General features: G+C 54.3%; 1 protein-coding gene across 1 annotated transcript; it reads right to left on the bottom strand.

Annotated features, from left to right (window-relative positions):
* Nucleotides 1-2,023: 2,023 nt before the first annotated feature.
* On the bottom strand, nt 2,024-24,490 carry SEC14L2 (SEC14 like lipid binding 2). Its single transcript, XM_052654530.1, has 12 exons — nt 24,437-24,490; nt 22,107-22,182; nt 17,274-17,317; nt 16,868-16,927; nt 16,140-16,328; nt 12,849-12,944; nt 12,651-12,711; nt 12,158-12,241; nt 8,197-8,303; nt 7,970-8,109; nt 7,653-7,822; nt 2,024-2,154 (listed from the first exon to the last, which is right to left on the bottom strand). The coding sequence occupies exons 1-12, from the start codon at nt 24,488-24,490 to the stop codon at nt 2,024-2,026; spliced, it is 1,212 nt and encodes a 403-aa protein (XP_052510490.1).

Here is a 24,490-nt window from a genome sequence, read left to right as displayed (position 1 = left end):
GCCTCCCATTGAGAGCCCTGTTTTCAGCCCTGGGAGGCTTTATCATTGTAGGATCGCGCAGGGCAGCCAGGTCAGCGGGATCTTGCAGGAAGCTGGGCTCGGGACCCAAAGGCGATCCCCGGCCCCGGAAACACTGGTAGTGCCTGCACGGAATTAGGCGACGGTCCCTAACGCCACGTGATCGTCGCTTCTCCGCCACCCTCCCAATCCAGGCCCACCACAAGCTCTGCGCGCGCTCGCCGGACCCGCACTAGGTAGCTGCTCGGAGAAGCCGGCGCGGAGCGAGGCGGGGCCTCCGCCCGGACCGTGAAGGCGATCAGGAGGACCATTAGTGCCCTTAGCAAAGATGGCGGAAGACAGCCCACCGGCCGGGCCAATCTGGGGACGAGCTGGCCGTGGGGGCGCTCACACGAGGGTAGCAGGTGGCTCCTGCGCATGCGCCCCGCTTGTTGGCGGGTAGACGCTACGGTCCAGAGGCGGAAGTTCGCCCTAGTGAGGGAGTGTGAGGAGCGAGGCACAGGGCGCAGACGTCCACGCTCTGCGCCTTGAACATTCTTTATTCATCGGTTACTTTTCCTAACAGAGCGTTGTAAACAAAGGTCGGGACGTCCTCCTGAAGGGTCTGGCTGGGGCCTGTGCGGCCTCGGGCCTCCTGTCAGCGCCAGCCTCCCCCCTACTCCTGCTCCCTCAGCTTGGCCAGACCATCTCCCCAGGCTGGCCCAGGGCCTGGGTTTCTGAGGGGAAGGAATGCCCCGGGCAGTGAGGGCCCGGGCAGGGAGCCTTCCCCGGCTCTGTGCAGCCCAGGGCCTGGCGTTCGTTTGGAAGACGTGGGACTGCGTTAAGGGTCGTGACTGCCCGCAGGGCCTGTGACCTGCAGCCCCTGGTCGCCGACCCGCCACTCCTAACCGCCCCCTACCCACCGTGGCCATCCCCGCTCGTCACCGTGGGCGGAGGGGGTGGGGGCCCGCGAGGCCATCTGTGCCTGCCCTGAGCCCCTGCCGTGGAAGCCTCCCCAGTAGGCACCGAGAACCCGCGGCACCCACCATGTGCCTCCCAGAGACGGGACTGCTAAGGCCTCGCTCAGGTCAGTCACGAAGTGGGCTGTCGGGCACCCTGGGAGATTCAGCGCCCTCACTGCCTCGATCCCATCTGTCACTGTTGGGTGGGGTGCTCAAATGGAGAGTTACTTGATGAAAGCCTGGCGGCTCTAAAAATAGGGGTAGAAGCCTCAGAACTCGCACCCACCACCAGCCTCTCTGGCCCTTCCTGGAGCTGGGATCTCGGGAGGTGACGTCCCTGCGCTCTGTTTTCATCGGAGGACAGTGGCTGGGTACCAAAGCACACCGTCCCAGGAAGCTCTGAGTCACTGACAATCATTCGTAATCAAAAAGGCAGAGGCAGCCAGCGGGACCCAGGGGTTGCTGAATTCCTCGAGGTGAGGGAGAGGCCTGCCTCTCACCCTTAAAGGGGAAGACCTGTGCTGATTCAGGCCACTTTCCAAGACCTGGGAAGAGCCAAAAGAGCCCAGCCTCGGAGACAAAGGGCAGAAGAGCCTCAGAACCCCACCGCAACTCTGGGAACTGCCTACCTTGCTATTCCTCATTACCATCTAGATTTACATGTTCATTTGGGAGCAAGTTCCCACCCCCTGCAGCTGGCTTCCCTGAAGTGTTAGGTCTCAATCTCTCCCCTTTTTCCTGATTTCTTCCCCGCCACCCCATGGCACCTGCCTTCCTGCCTCAGCTGACACTGGACAGGTGAAGTTGGCACAGTTTACAAGGCAGATACTATCTTGGTGCCCAACCCCTGGGACTCCTTAGTAATATGAGAGGCAAGGAGACCCACTGCAGCTACGCTCCCAGTCTTTCTTATTCTCAAATGAAGGCTCCCCAGATCCAGCCCCAAGGTCCTTCTTCTAGCCCAGGTTTTCTGGGTGTCTGAATGCTGGGGAAAATGACCATTACAAGGGGCATATACTGAGGGGGAGACACTGAGGGAGCCAAGCCTCCTGTGGGCGGAGGCATTACTTCGGGGTGACTGCCCCCAGCTGTTGCATCTTCTCTTCTGAGGCTTTGTCTGGAAGCAGGACCTCCACAGTGAAACTGACCTTCTTTGCGTGAATGAAACTGTAGGTGTTGTCAAACCGCAGGACATCTGAGGGGAGGCAAAAAGACAGACATTCAGGCAGTCCCCACAGGCCTTAGAGACAGCGATTTTTGTTGACTGAGCAAGTCAGTGTGGTAAGGTAATGAGGATAAAGGTGGCATAAGCAATGGTCCTTAACCTTCTGAAACCCAGTCTAGGTGGGTTACAAGATGTTCATGAAGAGGAAAAAAAAAAAAAAGAACATGCCAAGTGCCAGGTAAGTGGCAGAGACAGTCACATCTGTTAACAGCTTGGAAGGAGGGGGCCCTATCGACTGAAACCATGAGAAAGACTTTTTAAAGGAGTTAGAGGTGAACTGGGTCTTGAAAGGGGGGAACAGAGTTAGTAGCAGCAATACTTAATAGTAGTGATATAGTGCTAGTAATGGTAACAACGGCTATTCCTGTGACTCAGGAAAGGGTTGGCAATCCATATTATTCATGATAACTCTTGAGTTCAACATTAGTTTTGTTTTATAGAAAAAGGAAGTCACTATGTCACACAATGAGGAAGGGATGGAGCTGGAATTTCCTTCTGGTCTGCACTGCTGCCTGACTTGGGCCCTGGAAAGCCCAATCCTGTTCAGTTTCTGAAAAAAAGTAAAAGAGGCAACCTTTTTTTTAGGCAAACTTTTTGAACCAGAAACTTATCCCACAGAAAGATAAATGGACAAAGATGCTCAATGCACCCCTATTTGTAATCATAAAAGATGAGGAAAACTAAAATGTTCAAAGGAGAACTGCTTTAAAAGTTTTTATTGAAATACTATACTGGATAAAAAGGAGGAAGTGAGCTTCATAAGAATTAACCAGGGAAACTCTTGACGATATATCCTTAGGCCAAAAAAGCAAACTGGCGAATAGTCTGTAGACTGTTTACAACATTTTTGTTAATATCCAACTCTGCGACCCTATGGACTGTAGCCCACCAGGCTCCTCAGTCCATGGGATTCTCCAGGCAGGATTATTGGAGTGGGCTGCCATGCCCTCCTCCAAGGGATCTTCCCGGCCCAGGGACTGAACCCACGTCTCCTGCATTGCAGGTGGATTTGTTACCGCTGAGCCACTGGGGAAGCCCCTTTTGTTAATATGACAAAAAAAAACCTTTTTTTTTTTTTGTCTTTGTTATTTGGCCCACCTACACTGACAAGTTTTACAGTGTCAAAACTCCTTCAAATATACACTGAATGACAGATGTTAATTCCTGTGAATGTGTATGTGTGGGCACATGTCCTGTATATTATGGAGACATGTAATGCTCCTAAAGGGATGGAAAATATTTGGTAGGATAATTCACAAGACCTGTTAGTGACTTCCTTGGGAGAGAGAAAATGGGCATGCAGTTGGCAGAGGAGGCTTCCAAGCCTTGGCCAACGAACAGACTGCTTTTAATCTAACCCGTCTTTTCTTGAGTTGTTCCATTCCAGTCAAACACCCCTTCCAAAGAACAGGGTGGGAAAACAAAACACTAGCTCGGCTCTTTCTGCACCTTGTCTTCTCTCTTTTCCCAGCCAGAAAATACCCTGTGTATTTAATCCTGAGATGGAATCTTCCCCTCTTCTGACCCTGGATAAAATGCATAGTTTAGACCAAGGGCAGACATACTGCCCACCCTTTTCTTCATGGTATGGGCTGAGTAATAACAGTCATCAATTTTCTCTCTGTGCCAGATTTCTTCAGGACCAGCGGTGCCTCCAGAAAGAAGGAAACGTCCTCTCTGCCCTGGATGACAGAGCCTTAGCAGCCAGAGTCAGTCATGCTAGAGGAGAGGTCTTTGAGCTCCTTGGACCAAGCACCAGGGCTGAGACGACTCTGCCTAGCATGACATTCTGCCCTCAGAAACAAGGAAAGGGCTGTTCTTAGGCCCAGGCCTGAGCGAAGTGGAGGTCATGAACTGCAGTGGTTCATTTTGACACTAATTATGTACTCACGGACTCGTAGAGGCCCCAGAGATCCTCCAGGCTAGGGCTTCTTCACTTTTGTAGGGGAACTGATCCCCTTGAGAATCTGACAGCATACCATTTCAGACCCCACGGAGCCCATCATGGACCCTCTGGGGCAGTGGTTCCCAGGAGGAAAGTGACCATTCTGAAGAGAGGTGCTGGGGGTAACCGTGCCCTCTCATTCGTGAAAGAGTCTCAATTAGTGTCCCTTAATTTCTCTTTTATATTCCAGATTAAAGTGACAGTGTTAGTTGCTCAGTCATGTCCAATTCTATGCAACCCCATAGACGGTAGCCCACCAGGCTCCTCTGCCCATAGAATGCTCCAGGCAAGAATACTGGAGTGGGTAGCCATTCTCTTCTCCAGGGGATCTCCCAGCCCAGGGATCGAGCCCAGGTCTGCTGCACTGCAGACGGCCTCTTGTTAACGTCTGGGCCACCAGGGAAGCCCTATATTCCAGATAGGAGAGTGCGTCACATTTTCAGTTATGTGTGTAGGTGGGTTATAACATGTATGAATTTTATTTCAGGATAGTAGGGGAGACATTAGATACTATTAGAAAAGGGAGATGGTTGGTCTTTAAGATTTAAAAGCACTGCTCTGGGGAGCCACAGACCCGATTAAGATCTCCTGCTCATCTAGCCTACTCCCCTCATTTTAAGGAAAAAAAGAGCAACATCTAATTACTTAGAAGCAGTTGCTCAAAACACCTGGAGGGTTACTTGCAAAGCTGGACTCAGAAACCAGGTCCCCTGGTGCCCAGCTGGGCTGTTTAACCTCCCTACATGTTTCAGCTCTCTGACCACACTGCACACTCCCAGCAGACAGAGTTCAGATCTTTTTTTTTTTCTGAATCGTATTCTTTCCTAGACAAGTACTCTACACTCAGGGCCTCAGGATATATTAGTTGGGAGGAAAACAAAGTGGAATTAGTTCAAACTTTGAGTATACTTGGGAAATAACCGGCACAGCCCAGGGAGGGTTCATGGGCTCCTACCATTGGACTCAGAGCTGTAATTTCTCCACTGGGTGGTTATGCTCTTACTTTACAGAGGGTTGCCTGGTTCCCCCAAGGCATCACCTCCCACAGGTGAGCTTGTAACCTAACATCGGGTTCTCATAGGCTCAGCTCTAACCTCGGCCATGGCCCAGGCAACAGCTGACCTCACCTCGCTGTCTTTAAACCTGGGCAGGGGGCATGGATGCTAGGGCTCTGTGCCTCCTGAGAACGGACGATAAAAAGCTCCCAGTCAAGGCCCCGCAGGCAGGTAAACACTCCATCTGACAACGTATCCACAAGGAACTAAAATCTGGGATTTGCAAACCTAAGCCTGATTATGTTAAAGAGTTCATGGTCCTACGTGGTACTACAGAGAGGCAGTGGGCAGTAATGGAAAATGGGCTGGGCTCTGCTCCTGGGCTTGGGCCAATGACTTCCTGGGTCCGGGACCATGCTCTCTCCTCTGTCACGTGACCATCTCTAGGGTAGACTGTGGTCACGAGATCCTGCCCCATTTCTTGCCTATATCTGACTCTTGGTGTCTACACACGCTACACTGTGGGACAGTATACCTCTCTATACCTCAGCTTCCCTGTCCTTTAAAATAAAGAAACTCAGGCCTGCATGGACAAAGTGCTTTATGCCCCGAGGACGACAGTGTCTGGGCTGGCGCTACACCTGATGCCTGCTGCAGCACAAGGTATGCCGCCTTCTCCCTCAGGACCCGACAGCTCGCTAACAAGCACAGCTCTCCTCCCCGGGGAGCCAGACCACAGAGCATCTGTGAGGAGGGGGTGGTAGAGACTGAGGTTGCCTGGGCTGCGGGGGAGGACACAGGATCTGAGGTTTGGGGCGGTGGTGTGGACAAGTACAGAGACAGAGACATCTGTGGGATAGTTCAGAACAGGTGGTATTGCCATGGAAACAGGGTGCGGGGCTTCTCCCCTCTCCGGCAGGCACTATCTCCTCCGGGTCTCGCCCTAATGAATAACAATGGTGGCCAGGGCGTGCTGAGTGCTGTACAGCAGGCATGATGCTAAGTGCTGGACAGACCTGATCACGTTTCATCAGCAGGGGTACCCATGAGGTAGAGAATTTGGTCCCCATTGTAGCAGTTGGGACTGAAGCTCAGGGAGGCCAAGTCACTGGCCTAAGGACTAGTCAGTGGTCAAGTCTATTGCAGCTTGATGACAAAGCCCTTACTGTTACTGATTTTCCATGCCTGGCCCCTCGGCTCAGAGAGGAAACGAGATTTGAGGGGGATTTTCTGTGTGTGTATGTGTGACTTTTCTGCCTAGAAGTATAGTACATGTTCTTTGTAACATAAACTGTATTTGCAGAACCAGTATAGAAAAAACAAAAGCCCTCTATAAGTTTTCTTAAGTTCCCAGAGATAACCACCACTAGCGTTAGCATAGAATCCGCAGAATTCTTTTGACTTTTTTTTTTTTAGTCAAAGAGGATATACCATATATGGAATGTTTCATGCCTTATTTTTTTTAACATATTAAGAGTCTGCCTGTAATGGAGGAGACCTGGGTTCGATCCCTGGGTCGGGAAGATCCCCTGGAGAAGGAAATGGCAACCCACTCTTGCCTGGAAAATCCCACGAACAGAGGAGCCTGGTGGGCTACAGGCTCCCATGGGGTTGGCAAAGAGTCGGACACAACTGAGTGACTTCACTTTCAGTTTCAGATATCTTATATGTCACTTTATTCTCTTTAATGTGATATTGTATTCTACTGTATGAAGTGAAGTGAAGTGAAGTCACTCAGTCGTGTCTGACTCTTTGCGACCCCATGGACTGTAGTCCGCCAGGCTCCTCTGTCCATGGGATTCTCCAGGCAAGAATACTGGAGTGGGTTGCCATTTATGGACCATAATTTATTTAATAAAGCCATTTAACTTATTGTCAGTATCCCAAACTGCTAGGAACATCTGTGTACCTATGTCTTTGTGTCCTTGTATAAATATTTCTGTAGGATAAATTTTCAGATGTAGAGTTGCTGAGTCAAAGGGAATTTGATCAATATTGCAAAGCTAAGTGAGGTTAAGCACCTGTTCCCGTGCCAAGTTACCATTTTTATTCCTCGAGTAAAGTTCCTGTTCATGTTCTGTGGTCACTTTTTGATCAAGCTGGAGATGAGTGAAGCTCAGCAGAGTCTAGGCTGGGTTCTGCTCACCCTGTGATCCCTGCACTTGCCCAGCCTGTTCTGCCTCTCTGACGTCTGGGGAAAGGGCATCCCCTGGAAACGTCTGATAGCGGCAGTCACAGTCCCAGGGAGACCTGGAACCAGAGAGGAGGTGTTCTGAACCCTTGCAGTCACCTAGCACTGTGACTCACCTTTACCTGGGAGCATCAGGTCTGAGTCCTACCCTGCTGTTAACCAGCTGGGTCACCCTGAGCCTGCCCTCTCACCCCTCCATCCTAGGTTTCCTCACTTATGCAAGAGAGGGTGGAACTGATGGAGTTCTGCTTCTAGTGCTAACCGTCTGTGAGCTTAAATCCAGGGAGAAAGGGAGCTCACAGGCAGACAGCCAGAGCAGGGGCTTTGGGAGACTTACAGATGCCAGGATCGCTGCAGGTAAGGGTCCCATCCTCGGGCACCAGGTGAGCGTTGTACCTCTGGTTGGGCAGCACCTCCTTCATCTCCCCAGCCCGCTGCCGTTCCCCCATCTTGGTCTTCAGGAAAATCCCAAAACCAATGTCCGAACCATCCGACATGAACTGCCACCTGCAGGGGACAACCACCCACTCAGACATCATTCCGTCTACACGTGCCCTCTCTAGGGTCCTGTCACCGAGGCGTCTCTCGCCCCAGCCCGCTGACCGGCACCGAGGGCGGCAGGCTCCAGTCTCCCAGGAGGGCCCAGGCCCTTACCTGAGGACACAGCCCGGGAAGAGGATCTCATACTCCACTTGGTGGGAGGAGCCCCGGGAAATCTGCACGCTGTGCTCATACTGCTGCTTCACCCGGTCCCGCACGTAATACTTCTTGGGGATGTCACCCCCGTAGTTGATCTAGAAGCGGGGCACGGAATGCGCTGGAACAAGCACTGGAGCCAGGCGCTCCCCGGTCACCTCCGGTCCCCCCGGGGAAGCCCATACCTTGGATTTACATTTGGGATTTCCATCAGGGTCAGTCATGGTGCCCCCGTACTCCACAGGCAACTGGTCGGGGCTGATATATTTCAGCAAAACCTCCTTCCAGTTTGCTGGCAGGAAAGGGAAGGAAGGAGAAAAAAAAAAAAAAGGATCAGCACTCAGCACTAGGCAGGATTTCATCACAGCCCTGGCAGTCTACACACAAGAGGCAGAACAAAACCCGTGCGCCCACGCACACCACGCACGGGCCTTGGGAGCACAGGACGTGCACACAGCTCTGCAGGGCGGTCGAGAGGGGCTGTCACCCAGAGGACTGCCCTACGCTGTACCAGGAAACTAGAGCAGAGTCATGTCCCCATGGCCTCTGGCCAGCTGGTCAACCTGAGGCAAGCCACTCTGCTCTGAGCCTACGTCCTCCTGCCGCCTTGCAAGATCATGGTGGGAGGGAAGTGAACTAAGCACTCGAGGAGGTGTTTGTCCTAAACTGTTAAGTGCCCTATCCTTAGGAGAGTGTATTGTCACTCCCAGGAAAGGGATACAAACGTCTGAAGTGCAAGGAGGAAGGAACAAAGAAAAGGAAGGGCATTCCATGCAGAGGGCACGGCACGTGCATCAGGCAGGAGGGCCCGAGTCAACGCGCTCTGCCCTGGTTAGACCGATGTGAGGGCCCGACCGGGGGTCCTGTGCCCCATCACCCACTGTGCTCAGTCATGACTGAATGAATGCGTCACTGTAGACTAACCTCTTAAGAGAGCTCCCTTGGCTTTATCCCCAGACACACTTTCACTTCTGCTCTTGTTTAGGCTGTCTGGCAACCGGTGATTTGGGTTTTTTTTTCTCTTATGTTAGTAATCAAACCCTTTCCTGGCTAGAAGAGTTGGCCTCAAGTGCAACCAAGGCTGAGATCCACTTCTCTGCCATTTCAGATTCCTAAACGAGTGTCAGCCAAAGGACAGTGTTTTGACCCTGGGAACCTCTCCGTGCTGACTACAGACACAGGCAGCAGCTCCGAGTCACAGGGTACCTGCAGCATCCTGTGTGGCCAGTGCTGCCTGGAAACCCACGAGCACAGTCTAGGGGCTCCCAGCCCGCAGGGATCTAGAGACTTGCGACTAAGTGACTCCAGGGACATGTGCCCTGTCTCGGGGTGCTTCCATCTGTGCTAGGCTGCAGCCCAGGGTGAATTTCTGCCTCCTCTCTGTTGACGATCCGTGCCTTCCCTGCCCAAGGCAGGTTCGGTTGAAAGGTTTCAGGCGTGGGTGGAGACATACTGAACCTCCTCCGCGGCCCTGCTGCCAGGAAACCGAACTGGGCTCACGCGTGTGGTGGGCGGCAGCCACAGAAAAGCCAAAACTCATCGAGAGCCTTTCGCTCAGACTGCTTCTTCCCCCAGCTCAGCTGGAGGGCTGGAATCCGGCCAGGAGGATTCTTCCCATCTTACAGACAGGAACTGTGGCAACAAGGACAGCATTCATTGCGCCAGAGCCAGCAGCAAAAGCCAGCGGCCCTGTGCCCTCCAGACTGCTCTGTGCCACACCCAGGCCTCAGCACGTTTGCAAAACCTCCGTGTTCAACGTGGTGCCTGAAGGTGAGCGTTCAGAAGCCTTCAGAATTCCCCTTTCCCCAGGTTCAACTCCGGAGATGGCAATGGCACCCCACTCCAGTACTCTTGCCTGGAAAAATCCCGTGGACAGAGGAGCCTGGTAGGCTGCAGTCCATGGGGTCGCCAAGCGTCGGACACGACTGAGCGACTTCACTTTCACTTTTCACTTTCATGCATTGGAGAAGGAAATGGCCCCCCGCTCCAGTGTTCTTGCCTGGAGAATCCCAGGGTCGGGGGAGCCTGGAGGGCTGCCGTCTATGGGGTCACACAGAGTCGGACACGACTGACGCGCTTTAGCAGCAGCAGCAGCAAATTCAACTCCACAGGTGGCCTTACGCCACCCATGAAGCTGATCTGCTTTTCAAGGCTTTTCTCCCACCATTCCACGTCATGTTCCAGCCAGACTTGCCCTCTGCTTGTCCCTGGCTGCCTTGATTCCCGAGCGTCTTCCCTCTTGACTTTCCCTTGGCCCCTGACGTCCACCGGCTTCCCTGCCAACCACTTCTCCATCTCCCTGGCAGGCTCCTCTTTCTCTGCCTGCCCTCGAGCCTGTACATACACCACGCGTCACCCTCTGTTCTGCGCGCAATCTCATCTCCTTCTCAAGGTCTTATCTGCCTTTATCTTTGTTGTTCTTCCATCACTATGTCATGTCCGACTCTTTGCAACCGCGTGGACTGCCGCACACCTGGCTTCCCTGTCCTCCACCACATCCCAGAGTTTGCTCAGATTCATGTCCATTGGATCGGTGATGCTATTTAACCATCTCATCATCTGTCACCCCCTTCTTTTGACTTCAATCTTTCCCAGCATCAGGGTCTTTTCCAATGAGTTAGCTCTTCGGATCAGATGGCCAGAGTATTGGAGCTTTAACATCAGTCCTTCCAGTGAATATTCAGGGTTGACCCTCTTTCTGAAAAGTCCCAGAACTCCTGACTGGAGTCTGCCCCTAAGCTTCAGGCCCAGGCCTCCCCAACATCTGTACATCTCACAGTCTCCTCAAATTCAACCTGGAGCTTTTCCTTCTGGTTGTACTATTCCCCAGTGGAAGTGACTGCAATGCTCAGTCACTTGTGCCAGACCCCAGGGAGCTATTGTAGGTTTATCTTTCTCCCTTCCTACCTCCCGGCAATTGAGTTCCACCTCCTACAGAAGTCTGAAATCCATCCTCTCCTCTCTGTCCCTACTGCCCCCGGCCCTGCTCAGCCTTTCAACTCCAGGTATGTGGACTTCGGCTGTGGTGTGCAAAAATGGTATCTCGTCCCTCACAATCAACGGAGAATCAGATCTTGGCACCTACCCCACCCCCTGATCAGACTCCTCTCCAGTGCCCAGGAGCCTGCAGTCAGACCCAGCTTCCCAGCACAGTGCCCTGGGTTCTCTGCCACCCAGCTCCTGGCACCCGGCTCCCTCCCCATATTATCTCTTGCCACACCCTGCGGTGCACGCTATAACCACCCTTGCCACAGTGTGCAAAGTCTTTGCTAAGTGCCCTTCTCTCTGCCCAACGGCTTGCTGCCTCGCTTTATCCAGCCACCCGACTCACTCCATAGCTTGCAGCCAAGGGAGGCATCGCCCCCTACCCAGGCTGGGTGGGCTGAGCACCCCACTCAGTGTTCCCATGGACCCCTCCCTTTTACATGTAACGTCATACACTGCTGTGGTTTTACCCAGGTGGCTCAGCGGTAAAGAATCCACCTGCCAATGCCAGAGACGCAGGAGATGTGGATTCAATCCCTGGGTTGGGAAGATCCCCTGGACAAGGAAGTGGCAACCCACTCCAGTATTCTTGCCTGGAGAATCCCATGGACAGAGGAGCCTGGTGCACTGCGGTTCATGGGGTCTCACAGAGTTAGACACAACTGAGCACACACGCATGCTCACGCTTGATACAGCTGTTTGTGTCTCCCTTTCTTGAGAGACCACCAGCTCTTTAAGGGACTCTGTCTTCCTTCTGTGGCCTTGACACCTACCAAGTCCAGCGCCGGGCACACAGCAGGCGCCCGTGCAACGTGGCCAGCTCTGCTCCTGGGACCCCCTGCTCGGCTGCGTCCAGAGCCTCTTCCAGCTTGTGTCCCAGCTTTCTCTTAAAGGGCCCTCTCCTGTTTCATTGCAAGCTCACTGAGAATGAGGGCTGGCATTTCATTCGCCTTTGATTTTCCCCAGAGTGTTACAGGAAGAATTCTCATGAAAACAGAGAGGAAGAAGCCCCTTGCCGGGGCCCAGCCTGCTCCCGGGGTCCCACTGTGCCCCAGCCAGAAGAGGGAGCCTTGGCCCTGGCGGCTCGGGCCTTCCCTGTGACGCCATCCCTGGCGGGGCTGCTGCCACGCAGCCAGGGCTCAGAGAGTCTGGGCTACTCACCTCCCAGGACCTGGATCTTCTTACGAGTGTCCTCACTCAGGAAGGGTTTGACGAGGTTGTAGGCCACAGGGAACAGCTTGGGGGCTGCAACGGAGACCAGGCCATGTGAGCCCCAAAGCATCCCTAACCATGGCCTTGTGAGGACCCCCCCGCATCCCTAACCACGTCCATCACGGCCCCCAATGTCGGGCCACGCGCTCCCGGGACCCTGGAGCCCACGTAGGCCGCCTGTGTGAGGTTCGGCTGGCCCGTCTGTACCGGGGGGAATACTCCAACTTCCTCACCAGGCTGGGAGGCTCCAAGGACGTAAACACTGAAAGCTGTGCCAATTATGAAGCCGTCTGCACAGGCACAGGTCAGTCTTTGAAACGTGTCCCAAGACCACCACCCAACCTTTGGCTCATTCTGATTTTATTCTCCCCCGAATTTGTCCCAGGACCATTTTTGGCCCCTCCTTTCCATTTGACTTCATCACAGGTAGTTCCCAACTTACCTTTAACGATAAAAAGACGCTTCAGCGTTTCGGGATAATTTTCCTCAAACATGCAAAGAAACTGTGGAAAGAATTCAGCAGGATCAGAACTCTGTGCCAAGGAGAGAGGCTCTACTTCCTCCAGCCTCCCCCACCCCACAGGGCCTCCGAGCACCCCGATCTCTCACCCTCCCACCCCACCCCAGCCCTGGCCCTCACCTCTCCATAGGCCTCCACGGCCGGCTTCCAGAGATGCTTGAGACCCAGGCCCTCGCAGTCATAGATCAGGGTGGTGGTCTCTATCTTCTTCCCCATCTGCAGGGGCACAAGAGCAGAAAGTCACATCACGCGGCCCCGCCCCCAGAAACACACACCGAAGGCCAGCCTGGTTCAGGGGAGACACTGATTGTGCCTGGCACCCACACTGCAACCAGATCTGGGCAGGGCCAGACCTAGAGTTTTCCAAATCAAGATAATTACCCCTAGGCCGGAACTGTGGCCTAGACAAGGCCCCCTTCCCGTCTAGATTGCCCTGCTCTCGTCCAGTAAATGACTGGGTAGACGGAGATGACATCTGAGGCCCCTTCTGTTCTGCAGTTTGACCTGGTGGCTGCCCTCTTACCTCTGCGCTCCACGTGGCCACGTAGCTTGCAGGCACGGATGCTCTCTGGCCAACGGGAGGCCTAAAGGGGCATCCCCATCTAACGCTTCTCTCCACGCCTTGGCACACACTAGGTGCTCAATGACACTGTTGGAATGTCCCCCAACCTATCACATCGTTTGATTGCATGTTTACAACAGCTGAGGAGCAGGGGAAGAGAGAAGACTGTGGCGGCCCCAGCTTGCTCTTCAGTCTTTTTCCCGTAAGAGAGTCAGCTGTCCTTCTCTCTGTCTGAATTGAGTTAGACGACCACAGAATCTGAGCTCACAGACACCAGCGGCGCCCAGATAATCGTCCAAGGATAGGGTGGTCTCGACAAAGACTCCACTGGTGCCCAGGCAACAGGAGAAAAGCAACGATAACATAGTATGTTTTTACAAGGCTGAACTTCACTCAGTTTAAAGGACTGCCTCTTCTTTCAATGGCTGAGTCAAAGATCTCTCATGATGAATGTCACATTGCACCTGAAAATATGTGGGTTATTTCCAAATCTTTTTTGATATTGATTTCTAACATAATTCCACAGTGTTAAGAGACCAGCGGAGAAGGCAATGGCGCCCCACTCCAGTATTCTTGCCTGGAGAATCCCATGGGCAGAGGAGCCTGGCAGGCTACAGTCTGTGGGATCGCAAGAGTCGGACACGACTTAGCGACTAAACCATCCATTTCATCCATATCCTTCTACTTTTCTATTCATTCTATTAGTTTTTGAAGAGTCTGATATTGAAGATCTTCACGACCCAGATAATCCTGATGGTGTGAGCACTCACCTAGAGCCAGACATCCTGGAAGGTGAAGTCAAGTGGGCCTTAGAAAGCATCATTACGAACAAAGCTAGTGGAGGTGATGGAATTCCAGTTGAGTTATTTCAAATCTTGAAAGATGATGCTGTGAAAGTGCTGCACTCAATATGCCAGCAAGTTTGGAAAACTCAGCAGTGGCCACAGGACTGGAAAAGGTCAGTTTTCATTCCAATCCCAAAGAAAGGCAATGCCAAAGAATGCTCATACTACCGCACAATTGCACTCATCTCACATGCTAGTAAAGTAATGCTCAAAATTCTCCAAGCCAGGCTTCAGCAGTACGTGAACTGTGAACTTCCTGATGTTCAAGCTGGGTTTAGAAAAGGCAGAGGAACCAGAGATCAAATTGCCAACATCCGCTGGATCATGGAAAAAGCAAGAGAGTTCCAGAAAAAAATCTATTTCTGCTTTATTGTCTATGCCAAAGCCTTTGACTGTGTAGATCACAATAAACTGTGGAAAATTCTGAAAGAGATGGGAATACCAGAGCACCTGACCTGCCTCTTGAGAAATCTGTATGCAGGTCAGGAAGCAACAGTTAGAACTGGACATGGAACAAGAGACTGGTTTCAAATAGGAAAAGGAGTACGTCAAGGCTGTGTATTGTCACCCTGCTTATTTAGCTTATATGCAGAGTACATCATGAGAAACGCTGGACTAGAAGAAACACAAGCTGGAATCAAGATTGCCGGGAGAAATATCAATAACCTCAGATATGCAGATGATACCACCCTTATGGCAGAAAGTGAAGAGGAGCTAAAAAGCCTGTTGATGAAAGTGAAAGAGGAGAGCGAAAAAGTTGGCTTAAAGCTTAACATTCAGAAAACGAAGATCATGGCATCCGGTCCCATCACTTCATGGGAAATAGATGGGGAAACAGTGTCACACTTTATTTTGGGGGGCTCCAAAATCACTGCAGATGGTGACTGCAGCCACGAAATTAAAAGACGCTTACTCCTTGGAAGGAAAGTTATGACCAACATAGATAGCATATTCAAAAGCAGAGACATTAATTTGCCAACAAAGATCCGTCTAGTCAAGGCTATGGTTTTTCCTGTGGTCATGTACGGATGTGAGAGTTGGACTGTGAAGAAGGCTGAGTGCTGAAGAATTGATGCTTTTGAACTGTGGTGTTGGAGAAGACTCTTGAGAGTCCCTTGGACTGTAAGGAGATCCAGCCAGTCCATCCTAAAGGAGATCAGTCCTGGGTGTTTATTGGAAGGAATGATGCTAAAGCTGAAACTCCAGTACTTTGGCCACCTCATGCGAAGAGTTGACTCATTGGAAAAGACTCTGATGCTGGGAAGGATTGGGGGCAGGAGGAGAAGGGGACGACCGAGGATGAGATGGCTGGATGGCATCACTGACTCAATGGACCTGAGTCTGAGTGAACTCCGGGAGTTGGTGATGGACAGGGAGGCCTGGTGTGCTGCGATTCATGGGGTCGCAAAGAGTCAGACACGACTGAGCGACTGAACTGAACTGATATTGAAATTCTAACTAAAAATCTTAATTTATCTCCTTAAAACAATAATTGCAATATACAGTGAAACTGTAGGTGACTTTGTTCTGTACTTTCCAAGTCTCCTGTAAATGTATCATCATACTTTCATAATTTAAAAAGTGAGAAAGAAAGAAAAATAAATAAAAGGACTGTCTCTTTTTTTCCCTCACTGCACCATGCTGAACTTCCCTGACCAGGGATCGAACCCCCACCCCCTGAAGTGGAAGCAGGGAGTCTTAACCACTGGACTGCCAGGCAAGTCCTGAAGCTCTACCCTTTGTTCTGAGACAACACCCTCCCTATAGTTTGGGGCTTAATTATGGCAATAATAGCTGGTAAGTGTTTTCTCAGTCCTTACTTGGAAAAAAAGTGAAATCTGGCAACACAGGTCAGTCCCTAAAACTCTGTAATTTCACTGGTCAATGAAATCCACACATCAGGGCCTGAGCCCTGAGGCTGTGCTTCACGCCACAGGTGACATCCCCGCTCCGGCGTGACCAACTCCACCAGGCAAACCCCTCTGCGGCCATGCTGGCCCCCACCTTTTCGCTCTGGCGGACACATTCCTGCAGCAGCAGCTCGCAGTCCCGCATCTTGGTCTTGAACAAGTCCTGCTTGCTGGCCGAGAGGAGCAGGCCCTTGGCGTCCAGGGGACCAATGACGTCGTACCAGATGGGGGAGCCTTCCAAGTCGTAGCCGCACATGCCCCCTGACAGGTACTGCTGGACCACCTGGGCCAAGACAGAGGGGGCCGCCTGATCAGCAGGCCCAGGTCAGCCACCCCTTCCCCGTGTCCAGGGCCTTCCTCTGGGTTCATCCTCCCCTGGGTGCCAGTGGAAACTCATTCAGTGACTCGGCATCGTCAGACCCTTCCTCTGAAGGCCCCAGGCCCCCGGTCCCAGGACTGTGGCCCTAACAGCCCTCAGGTGGGGAACTGTACTGTCCTACAGCAGTCCCTCAGGTGTGTCCCACTCTTCGCAACCCATGGACTGTAGCTCTCCAGGCTCCTCTGTCCATGGCATTCTCCATGCAAGAATACTGGAGGCGGCTGCCATTTCCTCCTCCAGGGGATCTTCCCCACCCAGGGACAGAAACTGAGTCTCCTTTGTCGCCTGCACTGCAGGCGGATTCTTCACACGCTGAGCCATCGGTCAGCTTTCAGCCTCGTCAGACCTTTCGTCTGAGGGTCCCAGCCCCGTGGACGCAGGATACAGGCTATGGCTGTAACCGGCCTCCTCACATGGGGTGGGGCGGGGTAATCTGTCCTCACCTCTGGAGGCTGCCAGCTCATGATGTTGTCAATGTCCTTTTGCTTCCGGAACTCCACGTGCTGCAAACACATAATTGGGACTTTAAAAAAGCGGGGCAGGGGAGAGGGCCGCCCTTAATAGGCATCTGGCACCGGGGACAGCGCGAGGAGACCACGGGCCACAGGTAAGTCACAAGAAAGCCACTGGCAGGGAGAGAAGGCGGAGCCTCTCTCCAAGGTCTCAGCAGCACAGACTGTAATTCTTGGTTGGCCCAGAACTATGAAAGCTCTGCTTCCCAGGAAGGGACTGCACTTTGTCCCTCAGGATAAGGCAGTACAGGCTGTGATCAGGGTGGGAGGGCTGGACAGAAGTCCAGGCATGGTGTGATTCCGACGGGCAGGAATGGAAGCAACAAACGGGCCTCACCTTTCGGAGCATGGCCTCGGATTTCTGCAGGTTGAAGTTTCTTGCTGCAACAGGGAAACGTGAACAACGGTTAGGCCAGTAGCCTGGGCACTGAAGACAGAGAGACTGTCCTGCTCCTGTGCTGGGGCCCTGGGGACTCTTAGATCACCCCGCACGCGGAGGTGGCATGAGGACATTCACTGAGGGTTTGGGGAGCACCTCGACCCCTGGGCTTGCAGGGAGAGCAGGTCAAGGCTTAGGGCAGATGGGAGCAGCCCTGCAAGTTCAGGGTCAGAAGAGTTCTCTCCTAGTGGATGCAATCAAGTGAAGAATCTTATCTCCTCTCAGGAAAAGTGAACCCTGGACTCCCTTATCATTCAGCCTTCTCCTTCCAAAAAGCTAATCTCCTGCAGGGTCTAACACTCAGTGGTGAGAACTTGACCTTGGGTTCAAAGATGAACATAGCTGCCCAGTAATCTGGGTCAGGACTGGCAGTACATTCCAGTAGGATGGGGGTGGTGGTGATGAGCCTCCAGTCATCAAAGGACCCACGCATACCCCATGGGGACAGAAGACCCTCCTCCTCCCAGGATTCCCAGAAAGTTTCAGAATCAGAGTTCCCCTGGGTCAACGGTTCAGCACTGAAGAATTGATGCTTTTGAACTGTGCTGTTGGAGAAGACTCTTGAGAGTCCCTTGGACAGCAAGGAGATCCAACCAGTCCATCCTAAAGGCGATCAGACCTGAATATTCATTGGAAAGACTGCTGCTGAAGCTGAAGCTCCGATACTTTGGCCACCTGATGAGAAGAACTGACTCACTGGAAAAGACCCTGATGCTGGGAAAGACTGAGGGCAGGAGGAGAAGGGGATGACAAAGGATGAGATGGTTGGATGGCATCATTGATTCAATGGACATGAGCTTGAGCAAGCTCGGGGAGTTGGTGATGGACAGGGAAGCCTGGTGTGCTGCAGTCCATGCGGTCGCAAAGAGTCGGACACGACTGAACGACTGAACTGAACTGAACTGGGTCAACTCTATCTCACGCACAAACCTCAACACGCTGTCCTGCTCACGGTTCAACATAAACCCCTCTCTGCCCACCAACGCCACCTGCTCCCAGACAATCCGGGCAGCCACATGCACTTGGCCCTCACTGTTGTTCTGAGCAGAGACCCTTCTGCAGAGACCCTCAGAGAGGAGGGGGTACTCCCTCAGCCACGTGACAACCCTTCCAAGCAAATTCTGTTCTGCCATCCTGAATCTCCGCCTGCCAACATGCTGCCCATCATGGATCCTTTAACCATCCGGCACAGCTTGGTGTCAAGTCCATCCACTTCCCTTTGGAGGTTTTCCAGTTTCCCAGCGCCTCTCCTAGTGTGTGTGGGCCAGAGCACAGGTGTTACCTACCCTTCTCCAATTAAGCCTAAGAACTTTCTCAGCAAGAGGCCAGGTCCTTAACTCAAGCGAAGCTTCCTGTCAACTGAAACCCCCAAATCCTTTTCACCTGGGCTACTGAGACGTCTCGATCCCATAGGCAGAGAGGCGGTTTTCTGGATCTCTCCCTATCAGATTTCATCTTGTTATGGTCAGCCATGTTGCATTTCTTAAAGAGCTTCTGAGAGCCACATTGTGAGCAACTTTGCCATGCGGCCTATGAACTGCCCCTCCCAGCTCGATGTCCTCTGTGGGTCACATCGACATTCAGATCTGCTGACAGCCCCGGGACCTGGGCCAGACAGGCTGCCCTCTGGACCGCCACCGGCCCCTTAATCGCTGCTCTCTGGGAGCGGCCGGGCACATTCCCTGACTCTGCTGCCCTGAAACACAGTCCACTCTCCTGCACCCAAAGGATGCAACAAGAGATATGGCCAAAGCCACGCCCGTCACTTGGGCCAGACATGCGCCTGCAGAAATGAGCAGCCTTGGCTCTGGGGAAGTTCCCGCTCGTGGTTCCCTTACACGAGCCGTCATGGCAGTAGGGGGTGGGCAGCTATCAGAGGAATGCAATCTGGGTTTGCATCTCAGCCCTTCCGCCTTCTTCCTGTTTGACCTTGGACAAGATATTGCAGCATCTCTGGCCGAATCACCCCATGAGCTAAAAAGCACTTGGAAGACACAAGGCACCACGCTGTCATGACGGGGGGACACAGTCGGACCCGAAAGTGGGAATCCTCCAGGCAAGGGAGGGAACCCCCAACTGTGAAGTCATCTTCCTGGGGAACAGGAGTGGTAGTGACTTGTGAGCCCCTTATCTCAGTGAATCTCTCCAGTTAACCCTTAGTGGCTCAGGCCCAATATTCAGGGTCTTTGAGGGCCCTCCCCAGGCTGCCACTGCCTCTGGCAGTATGGGCCTGAGGCCTCCCCGGGGCTTCTGCTCCCTGGTCAGGGGGCAGCTCAGGGCACGGCTTAGGGCACTGCCAGAAAGATGGGCCTGGGAGCCGGAGTCCTGGGTTCTTATTTCATCCCTTCCTAGTCCTGGGAAACAAGGAGGCTCAGCCCTGCCCTGCCGGGCTCACAGGTTTCCTCCACCTCCTGGTTTTATCTTGCCATCTGACCCTCCTCCTCACTAGGTGCCCAGAACTGTGGAGGGGAGGGTGGGTGGTAGGGGAGAGAGTGATGTGTGAGGGTCTGAGGGCCAGCAGAAAGCTGAGCCCTGTCGGGGAAGCCCTCTCACACCTAAGGCTAGAGAAAGACATTTGGCTGGCAGGTGCCTTGCAAATGTTTTTTTTAGAATGAAAAGGAGAAAGAAAAAAGGTTTTTTTAAAAAGGTGGGGGGGGGGGCGGAATTCCCTGGCAGTCCAGTGATTAGGACTCTGAGCTTTCACTGCCAAGGGCTCGGGTTCGATTACCGGTCAGGGAACTGAGATCCTTGCATGCTGCACAGCACAGCAAAAAAGGAAAAGAAAAACAAGGGGACAAAAAAAGCCTAGTTGAAATTCACAGTAGAGTCTGACCAGGCCTGAGCTCCTGCCCAGGAAAATGTGGGGCACGAATGATGTGCAGAGGAGATGCGTCCTGCGTTTGAAGAGGTGGAGCTTGGCCGGGCAGAGAGGAGGGCTGGCCTGAGAGGGTGCTGGCCTGGGGACCAGGGGCTGGGGTTGCGGCCCTGATTCTGCTTCACGTTTTCTGTGTGCCCTCAGGTAAGCGCCCTCCCCTCTCTGAGCCTCAGTTTTCTCATCTAGCAACTGAGGATGACTGCACTCCTCCATTCCTGCAAAGAGAGGGACAGGGGCTGTCCCAGGACTGGGGGGTTGGGGTGCCTGGGAAACCAGCTGCTGGCTTCTCTTAGATAAAAGAGAGCTGCGATGCTGTTCACCTCAACGGCTCTCTGAAACCACAATCTCCGCCCCTCAAGGTAGCTGGGAGGTGTGTCTGATCCTCGAGCAGCTGGCCCTTCAGTAAAGGCTGTCAGCCCACTCTCCCCACCAGCCCCCTTCTAGCTGCAGCCCTTCAGTAAAGGCTGGGCCAGAATATCCTCCCACTCTGGACTGACTCCACCGCCACCCCCCCTCGCTGGCCCCCACCCCATCTGAGTGGGCGCAGGTAGGGGGCGGTTCACAGTTTTTTTGCGGGGGAGGGCAAGTGGCACTTTCTGAAGCACAGGGGGCTCTCCTGACGGCACTTGTCCGGGGCGGGGAGGCCTGCCAGCAGCCTCTCCAGAGTGCCCCAGCTATTCAGTTCTTGGACCGAAACAGAAAAACATGTCTCTCCGCCTGTCCCAAGACTTGTAGGGGACATATGTGCCTGTGTCTATGAACAACTAATCAACCAGGACTTAACTTTAATACTGGGGGCTACAACTCTGTATCCCCACTCCAGTATTCTTGCCTGGAGAATCCCATGGACAGAGGAGCCTGGCGGGCTGCAGTCCGTGGGGTCACAAGAGTCGAACACGACTTAGCAACTAAACCACCATGATTCTGGGTCCCGATTTAATCTCCGCTAAAATAACCCAGAGAAATGTTCTCTATTATTTCTATGTCTGGCGATAAAGTTTCTACAAAGGCAGAAAAAGAAAAATATGTCACAAGAATTGAGAGAGAGGGTGGCATCTGACTTGAATCACAGAAGAGGAGAAGAAAGAAAAGCTTTCAGGAGTTGCAGCGTGGGGTTGAGCTGGACTCCAAAGCTAGCGGAAACGTGTACATTTCCCCACCGCCTGCACAGCACCACATGTCCACACTGCAGCGGGCGGGACACCCGATCTCGTCCCGCTCTCCCACACAGGAGCTGAGGAGGAGGTTCACCCCTGGCCCAGGTACAGGCCAGGCAGAGCCAGAAGAGATCTCAGGGCTTTGGAACCAGACGGTGGCTTGAGGGGAGTTTTGTAAACCTAAGTCGGGCTGAATGCCATCCATGGTATTTCCCCACACACTCTGCCCCTGCCTCATGACACACGAACCTCTGGCAGCAGGCGGCCTGCCGTTCCCATGGCCAAGACTCTGGTTCCGAACTTGGCTCTGCCTCCAACTTCCCACCAGCGTGGGGCCTTTCTCGGCGTTTCCTCAACCTGCTTCCCCACATCCATCGGCAGAGTGTGTTCATCCAGTGGACAGAGAGGGCACAGGGCTGGGAGCCAGCCGACCTGGGCTCTGGTCCTCTGCCTGCAGCTCAGCACTGTGCGACCTGGGGCAAGTGACCTCAACCTCTCTGAGCCTCAGTGTCATTATCTATCCAATACTATCCAACAGGAGAGTTGAAATTATCTAATAGCCAAGAACCCTTTTGGTTCTAAAGGCTGAATCCTCCAGATTCTGAGCACGCCAGGGGCAGGGTTCCCAGAGGGTGCCATTTCTGTGACCCAGAGCAAGCATCTCGCCCAGCCTCCCTCCTGCAGCCCCTCTCCCCTCACCTCGGAGCCAGCGCAGGAGAAAATAGTCATCTGGATTCGGCAGGGCGGGCAGCACATCCTGGACATTCTCCCGAAACTGCATCGAGAGGCAGCTAGGTGAGCGGAAGGTCCCACCCTGACCACCCTCTGCCCAGGGCTCTCCATAGAGGCTTTCGCTGGGCCTCTGCTCAGTACAGGGCAACTCTGCAGACACAGGCTGAGCACCTGGGTGGCTCGGGACCCTGCGTGGGTTGTGCTGGTGGGAGGTGGGTAGCAGGAGGAGGTGGGCAGGAAGTACGACACCGCCCCGGCCTGACTGCAGGCACTTACGCACTCCTTCGTGGCCGATGGGCAGACATGTCCCTAGATAACTGTCACAGCAGACAGCCTGGGGAGTGCCACCGTAGGCATCTGTTTACCAAGCATTTCTGGTGCACCCAGCACTGAACTTGGCACTGATTCACGCTTCACTCAGAGTCCCTAGAGGTTATAACTGCTCCCATTTTACAGACGAAGGAATTAGAGCTCAGAGAGGTTAAGTGACGGCCCCAAGGTCAACAGCTAGTAATCAGCAAAGCTGGTAAGCAGACCCCCCGGTCTGTCCCAGGCCAGAGCAGGCACTCTGTCCACCATGGTCTCCCCCTTTAGCGATGGAATGCTGAGCAACGTGCTGGGGGGCAGAGGGTAGAGTTAGATTCTGACTGGGGCCAGGAAGGGGGGGGGGGGTCTCACATGACTTCATATAATAATGGCATTTGAGCTTGAAGGACTCCAGAGGCAGCAATCTGGGTGGAGGGAGCAGTTCCAGGCAGAAGCCACAAAGGGGGAAAGGGCGGCAAGGGCCAAACAAGAGCTGGACAGTGACCCCAAGGATGGCCACGCCCACATCCCACCTCTCTCAACCCTGTGAGCACGCCCCCTCATCCTGTTCTGTCCCCAGGCCTCCTGCTCCCAGTCACTGACCTATGGGGCAGCCACAGAGGAATCAATGAGGACCCACCACCTCTGCCCCTTGCTGGGGTCAGCCAGGGACTGAAACCATCCCAGCCCCCAGACAGCTCCCAGAACCCCAGGGACTCTGGTGTGCCGCCACCCCTTACCAAGGACCCTCCCCAGCCCCCGGTTCCTAGCTTAATCACCACCTAATCCCTTCTCTGCCTGGTTTCCCCTGCAGGTCAGCAGTAATATCTGAAACCTCCCTACCCCCCAGCCTCCTGGGATGGGGAGGCCCGGCCTGGGGCGACACCTTCATGGGGCTGATGCCGCGGCCCCACTATTACTGGCAGGAGGCACCTGCCAACCCTCCTCCCCCAGTTTCTCAGCAGTGGAAAAGTGCCCAGCTGTGGAGCCTCCAGCCCTTAAGGCTGGACCCAGTCGGTCCCAAGAATGGCCACTCTCTCCTCTCCCCAAGGGCAGCTGGTGGGAGAGGGTGGGGCTCCGAAACTGCTGTTCCCTTCCTCTGCCCAGGCACCAAGGCAAAGCCTGGCTTACCTCCTTGCCTCCTGAAAAGCATCAGCCGGAGTCCCCAGCCGGCGGGGGTGGGGGGTGGGGTGGGGAGCGGGGGGGGCTGGGTGGCATGACAGGGGAGTTGGGGTGAAGGGTGAGGAGCTGGTCTCAGCTCAAACTAACCCCAACTCAGTCTGGCCCTGGTAGGATCCCGGGCTTTGCACCAGCAGGTGCAAACTCCTCAATATCTTCCCTCAAGGAGCGAGCAGAGAAGGACCCCTTGTGCCCAAGGTCGCAGACAGCCTCGGGGCCAGAGCAGCAACCATCCAAGTCTCCCAAGGAGTCCTCGGGAGGAGGCCCCTTCCATGTGCCACTCACTGCCCCTCTCTGCCAGAGGAAAACCTCCCGGAAATGGAAGGGAACCTGGGGCCCTGCCCCTGCCCCCGGGGCCCGGCTGCCAGTGCCTGCGAATCAACGTTGCCTTTGTGCCCCCACCTCCAGCTGGCTCCGTGGGCTCCCCAGCAACCACTTCTTTCCCAGGTGGCAGCGCCGAGCACTCGCCCGGGGATGGGGCCGCGGCGGCCAAACTTCCCCGCGGTCCCCTCGGCCGGCGGAGGGAGCCAGGGAGCGCGGGGGTCGGCGGCCGCGGGCAGCTCGGTGCGGCGGCCGCGGGCAGCTCGGTGCGGCGGCCGCGGGCAGCTCGGTGCGGCGGCCGCGGGCAGCTCGGTGCGGCGGCCGCGGGCAGCTCGGTGCGGCGGCCGCGGGCAGCTCGGTGCGGCGGCCGCCGCTCCCTCCGCCGGCCGCCCGCGGACGCGCGCTCGCCCCCCGCCCAGCCCCTTCCCCGGCCCCCCGCCGCCGCCGGAGGAGGAGCCGGCCATCGTCGCCCGAGCCGGGGCGAGGCTCACCTTGGCCAGCGCCTCCTTCTGCTTGGGGCTCAGGTCGCCGACCCTGCCGCTCAT

Source organism: Budorcas taxicolor, chromosome 17, assembly GCF_023091745.1.
Source record: "Budorcas taxicolor isolate Tak-1 chromosome 17, Takin1.1, whole genome shotgun sequence".
NCBI lineage: Eukaryota > Metazoa > Chordata > Mammalia > Artiodactyla > Bovidae > Budorcas > Budorcas taxicolor.
Note: the sequence above shows the minus strand (reverse complement) of the source record. Positions and strands in the feature narration are given on the sequence as shown.

Coding starts and splice junctions, on each gene's coding strand:
- SEC14L2 (XM_052654530.1), bottom strand. CDS start 24,490: ATGAGCGGCAGGGTCGGCGACCTGAGCCCCAAGCAGAAGGAGGCGCTG. Junction 17,318..22,106: donor TCTCCTGCGCTGGCTCCGAG/GTGAGGGGAGAG, acceptor TCCCTGTTGCAG/CAAGAAACTTCAACCTGCAG. Junction 8,304..12,157: donor GAAGATCCAGGTCCTGGGAG/GTGAGTAGCCCA, acceptor CTTTCCTGCCAG/CAAACTGGAAGGAGGTTTTG.